General features: G+C 45.1%; 2 protein-coding genes across 3 annotated transcripts; one reads left to right on the top strand and one right to left on the bottom strand.

Moving 5' to 3' along the window:
* The first annotated feature begins 238 nt into the window (after positions 1–238).
* LOC130532125 (tropomyosin alpha-4 chain-like) lies at positions 239–6,914 on the top strand. 2 transcript variants are annotated; one of them, XM_057044461.1, is made up of 9 exons: positions 239–549; positions 1,033–1,164; positions 2,372–2,505; positions 2,816–2,933; positions 3,596–3,666; positions 3,890–3,965; positions 4,648–4,710; positions 6,108–6,177; positions 6,264–6,914. In XM_057044461.1, exons 2-9 carry the CDS (start codon positions 1,033–1,035, stop codon positions 6,344–6,346), a joined length of 747 nt encoding a protein of 248 aa, XP_056900441.1. In that variant the 5' UTR covers positions 239–549; the 3' UTR covers positions 6,347–6,914. The 2 variants fall into 2 exon arrangements, with proteins under 2 accessions (XP_056900441.1, XP_056900440.1); XM_057044460.1 differs by having other exon boundaries at positions 1,030–1,164.
* On the bottom strand, positions 5,695–8,759 carry pmvk (phosphomevalonate kinase). Its single transcript, XM_057044462.1, has 5 exons — positions 8,436–8,759; positions 7,879–7,942; positions 7,653–7,805; positions 7,435–7,564; positions 5,695–7,261 (listed from the first exon to the last, which is right to left on the bottom strand). Exons 1-5 carry the CDS (start codon positions 8,528–8,530, stop codon positions 7,116–7,118), a joined length of 588 nt encoding a protein of 195 aa, XP_056900442.1. The 5' UTR covers positions 8,531–8,759; the 3' UTR covers positions 5,695–7,115.
* Between the last annotated feature and the right edge of the window lie 277 nt (positions 8,760–9,036).

Genomic DNA, 9,036 nt, shown 5'->3' with positions numbered 1-9,036 from the left:
AACACAAGGTGGCGGCACATGACAGGAACAGCTGCTCAAGCGCTGACTAATATACACGTGTTTTCGTCTTTAAAGGATCGAGTTAAGGTTCTGAATGAAGTATGTGTGTTAGTTGTAGCACATAATGTGATTTAACAGGTGTTTTAGAGTGAAAAGTGTCATTTTAATTTTTCTAAATATTTGCGACCCACGCGACCGATTGCGTCACTTCCCGTGGAGGGAATTTAACGCGGAAGTGGGTGTAGTCCGTATTTGGGAGTTGGCTGTTTGAGGAATTCAGACGGTGAAGAGCGGCACAAGTGGTCCCTTCAGCACAAGAACACTAAACCAACGCTGGAATAGGGACGCGCAACCCCTCAATCTGAAGCAGAACCTCCAAAGTCTCCAGGCTCATCTGCTTCCAGACGTTTTCTCTAATTTTGGGGCTAGCAACTCTGCTCAATTAGCCGCTAATAGTCCGTTAGCATTTAGCTAACAGGGAAGTGACGGCTTCAGGTGAAGCCAGGTTTGAGACGCACGAACTTTCGTTTACCCAGAACAGCCGACCAGGTGAGGAGGCTCACTCGGTGTCACAGCTGTTAACCTGTTAACTACCGCTGCTGTTAATGGCTGCTAGCAGCTTGACAGGGCGGTGGTTGGTAGTTAACATTTACAGCTAGCGTGCTAATGGCACAACCAGACGCCAGCTTTAAAAGTGTGATGAATACTGTTTTAAGATGCATTTCATGGTCCAAAAGGTAAATATACTGAGGACGGATTGACGTCACATGCAACAAACGAACCAGTTTCAACTGTGCTCACAAGTAGTGTTGAGAAACCTCCGATCGTAAATGATGTCAAGACTAGAAAACCAAGATTTTCATTTAGACTCCTCATGATCAGTCTTTCTAAAGTTAGTCAATACTTAAAAATACACGCTAAAGAGATGTGAACAGGGATGTGTCACTAAAAAGGTGCTTTTCAGTGAAGCATCTTGAGCGAGCAGGCTGTAGACGGCACACTGAAAGCTTCTGGGTTCTCTCCTGCCAGAAGATGAGTGGATCAGTCAGCGTCGATGCAGTCAAGAAGAAGATCAAGGTCCTGCAGGACCAGGTGGAAGAGGCCATGGAGAGAGCTGAGAGGCTGCAGAAGGAGGTAGAGAAGGAGCGGAGGACCAGAGAGGAGGTACAAACACCTTTTCACTTGTACAAGATGGTGGTGGGGGTGTGAGAGGAGGATGAAAAATGTCAGGTATGCTTCAGGTGTTCACGGGCTTGGAGCTGTGTTGAGTTGTCTTTCTGTTCTTCTCTTCTGCCGATACGTGTTGGTGGAGGTGGGGCCGGCTGAGAGGGTGTCTAGGTTGAGCTTACACCCAAGATTCCCCGGGCTAGTTCAAACTTGTAGAGAATGTGGGCTCAACTGTTTCAAGATGTTTCCAGAGAAGAATCCTGTCTGCCTTTAAGACCTTTTCTACTTTTACAAAATCTGTATGAAACTGCACAAATCTGTGTGTGTGTCCTCACAAGTTCCTGTTTGATGTTGGATGATTCCGTAATGATGATGGTGGTGGTTAGTGACAGAGATCAATCGCCCAGAGGTACGGGACCTTCGCTGCAGGGTTATAAACCTCATGAGTCGGGTACTGCAAGGACTTAAGGGGGGCCTCATGGTGTGATGTCAGAACTGTGGGTGTCATCTGAAGCACACTTCTGTCGTAGTTGGAAGATAAGCAGACTGCAACATGTGAGCAAAGATCTGATCAGCGGGCGCCTCATAACAAACACGTACAGAATGTGTTGGTTCATCACCGGGATCCACTGTACCAACAGTTACAGGTTTTCTCTTTTTGGGTATTTTCAGCACTGATTGCGTCCATTATCTTTTTCGTCACACTTCTTCAGTCTGTCCCACCTTTTTGTCCACCTGTGTCTTCTGTCCAGAAGTTACAGGTTCGTCGTGTGAGTGCTAGAGACACCTTGTGGTGAAAATACCAATTGCAACACATTTTCTATGTCATAAGACTGTCATTGGAAACATATTCAGAAATGTGCTCTGCAGTTTAAAATCCAGCTTTTATACTTTCAATGGAAAGAGTAAATGATAACAAATATGATCCAGACTTTATGTTGTGTAATGGCTATAATGATCCGTAATACCTGATGGATATTCTACTGCTGAGTGAACAATACAGACATCAGGCTGATGATCTCCTATTTTATAAGATTAAATTCTCATTAAAACTACACAGCGGTCAGGATCTCCTCATTCATGTAAGCATGAGGAGGTGAGGCAGTGATCCTGGAGTGTTGTGTTGGGCAGCTCAGGTCGTCAGCTCACTGTCTTGTTCCAGCTAGCATACGTGTGCTAACAGACAGCTTGTTTTTGTCTTCAGGCAGAGATGGAAGTGACCACTCTGTCAAACCGTCTACAAAATGAGGAGGACACCCTGGACAGAACTCAGGAGAGGCTCGCGGATGCTCTTCGTAAGGTGGAGGAGGTGGAGAAGGTTGCAGATGAGAGCGAGAGGTGCGTTAGCGATGCTGGCAAATATGTTCAGTTGTTGCTTCAGGCTGTTGCAACAGGCTGTTTCACCACCACCTGAGCCAAAAAGACTGGTTGCTCTGACAGCCAATATAAAAATGCAAAACATTACGTTTTCAATACTGTTTGTAATTTCTAGGACATAGAACGTGGGGGAGGGGTAGAGTTAATGACATCACATGCTGATTTATGATAAGAGACTGAGACCAGACAGTTGGTACCAGCACAACGAAGATGACGGCTGCACCACAGCCTTGTAGATACCTCCTCACTCTGTCCTTTGGCCCCCCTGCAGAGGTATGAAGGTGATCGAGAACAGAGCTCAGAAGGATGAAGAGAAGCTGGAGCTCCTGGAGTATCAGCTGAACGAAGCCAAAAAGATAGCAGAGGAGGCTGACCTCAAGTATGAGGAGGTAAGTTCTATTAATTACAACAGTTTTAAGGGCCCCCTTCAGGCCAGAGAAGTATTTGGCCCAAGTTCTGAAATTCTGAACCTGCAGAAGGTTGTTTCTCTGCAGACACCCTCAGTTTGTAGAAATGCATCTTTAGTTTGGTCCTCGTTATCTCTGAAACCAGCTGAATATAATATAAATATTAGATAAAGACAGAGCTGTACTCTCACAGGAAGCAAAGGAGGTTTCTTTTTGATCTTTCCTGGTGTGCTTTGATCAGGTCAAGGACCTGAGGCAGCTCCTGCTATTGTCTGCTGCTGCATAATGGGTCCGTTAGATCCTGTAGAGGATCTGGGCGAGGTTACACCAGCGTGTGTTCTGATCACTACTGTGCAGGTTTTACATGCTGCAGAGTCTGTGAGAGTTCTTACTTCATGTTCTACATTAAAATGACACAAACGGATGATGGAGAAAAAAATAAAGAAAATGGAAACTAGTGTGTCCAAGACTGGACGCCGTTGGTGTGACATCCATGGACTGGACTGGTAGTTGGTGTCATCTTGTCTCACCACTATTGACTTATCGATATTATCTTATGTTTGTATGTTTAAATAAATTAAAATATGACAAACTCATAATATTCTGCATTAAACAAAAACTATTGATTCAATTTTTTTTGACAGAATGCTCGTAAACTGACCCGTGTCGAAGGAGAGCTGGAACGAGCTGAGGACCGGGCTGCCAAATCTGAGAGGTACACACACACACACACACACACACACACACACCCTCTCTGTCTCACTACCAGGCAGCATTGTGGTTCAGTGGTCACTCGGATCACTTGATTCCTTTAGCAACTTTGACTGGTGTGTGTGTGTGTGTGTGTCCTTCACACTCAGCTCACAAGCGCTGAGGTCACAGCAGTCTGGGCACGAGCATGACCACCATTCTGACGCGGTGTTATGTCTTATCCGCAGTAAGTGCCGTATTTTGGAGGAGGAGTTGAAATCGGTGTTTTCAACCTCAAGATCTCTGGAGGCCCAGGTCGAGAAGGTAAGAGAAGCTTCCGCCACATTTCCCTGCCTGACTCGGGTGAGTCGCTCTGCTCAGAGGTGAAGGAAAGATGGTCTTTATTTTAGAGTCAAGTAAAAATATGAAATTTTCCAATTTGTATCGATCAAATCTGTGACTCTTAGTGGGATCCACGTAAAATTGACGTAGAATTCACAATGAGCTGTAGTGCAGACGGCCACCAGGGGGCCATACGGGTCACTTCTGAGGATTAGTGGGACCTGTTCAGGGAAACGCGTCCTGTTGTTTGACCGACCCAGTAGACAGGAAGCGCCTCAGGGGGAGCGTCTGCAGGTGAACAGCAGGTTCATGCAGCCTCCAGGTCATCCCTGAGGCCATCTGGGTGCGGTGTTCACCTGTGCGCATCATCATGGAAACAAGCACCCAACCATCACCTGGTCAGGAGCCATTTTGAGTTTCCCAGATGAAGCAACTCCTCATATTCATTTCTACAATTGGGAGTTAAGCGTTTTATTCTTTTACTTGGTTGCTGTTGCCACGGCAACACAGTAGTTTACCTGCACTGATTATATTCTGTCATTGCTGTGGTACAGCTGGAAACCTGGATCTCTGTCTCAAAATAAACTGAATGTTTAAATCTGCTTCCTGTCCATTTGTATCCTGTTGACCCGTCTTTCTGACCGCTCGTCTCACTGTTCCTCAGTACTCCGTAAAGGAGGACAAGTACGAGGAGGAGATTAGGAACCTGACCGACAAAGTCAAGAAGGTAAGACCTGTTGTCACTATTGTTTCGCTGTCATGTGTCTGACATCATCACCTCTGGCGTCTACATTCTGTCACGAACAAACCTGCAGCTCCGTAAGCGACGGGATGATTCAAACGCTGCAGAGGTGCAGGTCCTCGCTGCAAGGTAGTGAGCTAAAGAGCCAGTAATAGCACCTCTGACAGAAGGTACACAGGAGGTCATGTGACTGTGCTGACTTCTTTTCATTAGCTGCCTATTAAATTCAGAACAGCCTGTAAAATCCTTTTGCTGACCTACGAGGACCTTTAACAGTAGAATGGGGGCCGAGCATTCAGCTATGGGCCCCCTGCTGTGGAACCAGCTCCCTGTCCAGGTACGGGAGGCTGACTTCCTCTCTACTGTGAGATGAAGGCTCCGTCCTCACTGTGGCAATTTCCAATGGGTGGGTCGCAGGTGAACCTCACGTGCAAAACTCCAGTGGGCTAATTAGTTAGCAAGCTGCCGTGCGCTCGTGCACTGCAGAGCAGACGGACAGTTTTGTCAGTTTGACAGACGTTTGAGACCGACCCAGTTGCTACACTTGCGTGTTACCCAATCACAAATTGCAGCGTTGTTTCCTCCGAACTCATTTGAAGTGCAGGGTGAGATTGTAACGCCTCAAACTGACTGAATTCAGCTGAAGTTCCGGGCCCATGTAGAGTTCTGAAACTTTCAGATAAAAAGCCCCCAAACAGGAGAAAATGTGCTACTTCAATGGCTGCATTATTCTGCTCCACTTTGTTACGCTAGTCAGCATTTTCACACGTGAAGATTATGAGTGAGCATTTGGAAGCCTGCCTGAGTAAGGCTGGCTACAGCAGCTACTTCAGTTTACTCCATCTCATCGTGATGGACGAGGACTAACCCAGAACATGCCGATGTTTGTTTAGCCCATCATGGGTTCATACAGTTCTGAAATGTATACTGGATATGTATGCAGTACTGGCCAAAAGTTTGGACACACCCTCAATGCATTTTCTTTATTTTCACGGCTATTTACATTGTAGATGTTCACTGAAGGCATCAAAACCATGACTGAGCACATGCAGAATTGTGTAAAGTATGAAATAACTAAATGTGTCTTGTATTTTAGATTCCTTAAAGTAGACACCCTTTGATTGTTTTCGATTGGGCTGCAAACCCTTGGTGTTCTCTTCATGAGCTTCATGAGCTGAAATGGGCCTTGTCAGGGTTGCGTAGTGGAAGTTCTTGCCGTATTACTGGGGTTGGGACCATCAGTAACGTGCAGATGTCAGGTTGTTACACAGCTGACGGCTCTATTGGACAACTGTTAGAATTCATATCATGGCAAGAACCAATTACCCAAGTAAAGAGGAATGAGTTGCCATCGTTACTTCACCTTCTTTGGTGCCTTTCAGGCGGAGAGCAGAGCGGAAGAGGCAGAACGTTCTCGGGACAATTGTGAGAGAACCATCAATAACCTGGAAGGTGGGTTGGGCCTGACCTCAGACTGGTTTTATCAATTTATTCATCTTCTTTCCTCTTTGCTCATTCGTCTAATGTCTTTATTCCAGAGGCCGTCAGTAAAGCCCAAGAGGAGAATGTTAAGATCAACGCCACCCTGGAACAGACCCTGCATGACCTCAACTTCCTCTGATCCTCCGTGCCACCGCCTCCCCTCTGCTGCCTGAGGACATCACTGTCCCCCTCTTTCAAACATTCCTTCAAACTCTGGAGCTGCCTCCTCCGCTCCTCCCTCTGACAGTGCCACCTTCTTTGCTCCCCCCTCTCTGCTATTTCCTCCTCCCTTTGACAGGTCCGGCCTGAGGAAGAGGTGCTATAAGGGGAAATTGATTCCTTTGTTAAGAGCTAATTACTTTCATTTGTCTTAACGGTTTGTTTCTGTACTTGTTTTTTGGGGCGAATAATGCTTTATTTTGAGTAATCTTCTTATCCAATCATTTCTTATTTCTGTTCCAAGGGGGTGTGGCTCAGTGTCACTGCATTCCACTGATATGGTAGAAGAGCCAATCAAAGCCTTGCAACACATTCCCTGTATTATTTTTGCTTTGATCATGACCTTTAATGATGGAATATTACACTTCATGACTGTTCTGACCAAGAACCTGACATCAAAATGACATGATTTGTAATGTCACAGCTAATTGTCAAATGTGGGAGAACCAATTTTATACAATAAAACACCTGTGATATGTAGATCTAAACTGACTCTATGCTTTTATTTGAACAGATTCCTGTAGAATGTGTAAATCTTCAAATGATGGTCAGGTGTAAAGTTTGTTCCAGTTGCTCCTTGTAGAGTTAATTCCCAACATTTCCTATCGGCCTTTGCTCCAGCAGACAAGGAAAGGTCTTGGCCTTGGAAGCTGCTCCGTTCCAGATCAGTCACTGAGTCAAACGATTGATCAGTGACTATCGGCTGCCTCGACAGCCAGTTTCAGGAGTGGCTGCAGCTGCTCTTCTAATGAGGCACCATCAGTGTCATTATTGATGATCCAATCAAATTCAACACCCCTGTCCAGCCCACATTCGGACTCGGAGTCATCAACACCTGAGACAGACGAGTAAATGGTGTAATACAGATTATAAATATAAATCATCCATAAATACTTAAAAGGTTTAGCAAATATGTTTAAAGATCTACAATTCAGAATCATCTATGGCTATTTTGTTCCTCTCACTGCTACCCAATGTTTGAATTTCTGTACAAAATGGTGCTCTGACCTGCTGTAAAGCTCCACCCCCTCTGCTGGCGTGTTCTGTCTGAACATTGAACTCTGACGCTCTGTGTCTGTTGGGGAAATTTTGACCAGAACCACTGCAGGTCCGACAGGCGCCGTGCATCACTCACCATCTGACCGGTGCAGAACAGCAATGTGATAGCCTGGAAACGGGTTTGCTCCAAAGGAATGTTTCCATCAACATTAGCTTTGACATCATACCCAGACTGGTTGCCATGCTTCTCTGGTTGCTAATCGACAGAAGAATCCTGGGTCTGAGCGTCGACGAATTTCCCCCCAATTAATCATACTGGCCCGGTACTGCTCCTTGTATGGACCAGGACTCAGCAGCTCGTTCAGATCCAGTCCGTGTTCCTGCAGAAGCAGCAGAACAAGCATGAGTTGGCCACAGCATTGTTACCGTGGGGACGGCAGGCGTTGACCCTACCTGGGCATACTGCTGTTTGAGAGGTCCAGACAGTCGGAGGACGCAGCACTGAGCAGGACCTAGTCTACACGACAGTCACAGGACTATTAGATAATCACGTGACTCCACATATACATGAAATCACGTTGGTCCAGTACAAGCTTGAATAACAGTAGGTTGCTATGGGATCAAACCCCTTTTCTTTGATTGTTGGAAGGTCAAAGTACCTCTGGAATCCAGAACATCACCAAGATTTAAATAGTGCTACCTCGAACAATTATTAACATTTTCTGGGAATTTCATGAAAACCCATTCACAACATTTTGAGTTATTCTGCTAAAAACCAATCAACGCCTGTCACGTGACCTCCCTTGGTGGCGATAATAAGGTTGATAACGGGTCAACAGCATCATCAATGGATCAACTAACAAGATCCTTAATTTCAGGCGCCAGTTGGGGACTTATTAATCTGAACTAACATGGCCAGTTGCTCGCATTTGTTTTCATTTCTAAAACCCATTCTACATAATAACTGATCGATACCAAATAGCTCATTGACAAAATCTGATGGATTTTACCGCCTTTGCATCAGATCCGTCACATAATCTTTTCCGGACTTTCGCTTCCCGCTGAAAATCAGAATCAGTCTGGGGTCTGGGCTTCCATGATCCATCAGTCAGGATTTCTGATCACTTCTCTGCAGTTGATCGCCCAGTTGTTGCATATTTGTTGTTTTCCTGCTTCGTGTGTCGGACCACTTTAAAGTTTACCGTAACTATTAGAGTAAACCGAAAGCGTTTCAAAGTAGAACTGCAGTTAACATAATTTCACGACCGCTGTAAGATTAATAATAATCACTGATAATGCAGTAATAATTGCATTCCATAGTGTAATCGACACAGTTTATATAATCCGGTGTGTTTAATTGAAGTCCCTGACCGTAACACACATTATGGTAACGTGCGATATACGTCACAATGTACGACACTAATTGGGGCGGAGTCAGATTAAAAAGGCAGTTGCGCTTTACGAGGTTACCAATCTTAAACCATTAAGTTTGCATATTAAGTATGTATTATTGGAAAAATCACCGCACATTCTCTTTCCCCCTTTAGAGGTAGTTCTTGCTTTAATCCATTACAGAAAGAGTTTATTGAAAATCCTTGATTTTGTCTTAAA

The sequence above is a fragment of the Takifugu flavidus genome, chromosome 10 (assembly GCF_003711565.1).
Source record: "Takifugu flavidus isolate HTHZ2018 chromosome 10, ASM371156v2, whole genome shotgun sequence".
NCBI classification, from domain to species: Eukaryota; Metazoa; Chordata; class Actinopteri; order Tetraodontiformes; family Tetraodontidae; genus Takifugu; species Takifugu flavidus.
Note: the sequence above shows the minus strand (reverse complement) of the source record. Positions and strands in the feature narration are given on the sequence as shown.

Coding starts and splice junctions, on each gene's coding strand:
- pmvk (XM_057044462.1), bottom strand. CDS start 8,530: ATGGATCATGGAAGCCCAGACCCCAGACTGATTCTGATTTTCAGCGGG. Junction 7,943..8,435: donor ACGGATCTGATGCAAAGGCG/GTAAAATCCATC, acceptor ACTGTCGTGTAG/ACTAGGTCCTGCTCAGTGCT. Junction 7,806..7,878: donor TCAAACAGCAGTATGCCCAG/GTAGGGTCAACG, acceptor CTGCTTCTGCAG/GAACACGGACTGGATCTGAA.
- LOC130532125 (XM_057044461.1), top strand. CDS start 1,033: ATGAGTGGATCAGTCAGCGTCGATGCAGTCAAGAAGAAGATCAAGGTC. Junction 1,165..2,371: donor AGCGGAGGACCAGAGAGGAG/GTACAAACACCT, acceptor TTTTGTCTTCAG/GCAGAGATGGAAGTGACCAC. Junction 2,934..3,595: donor CTGACCTCAAGTATGAGGAG/GTAAGTTCTATT, acceptor TTTTTTTGACAG/AATGCTCGTAAACTGACCCG.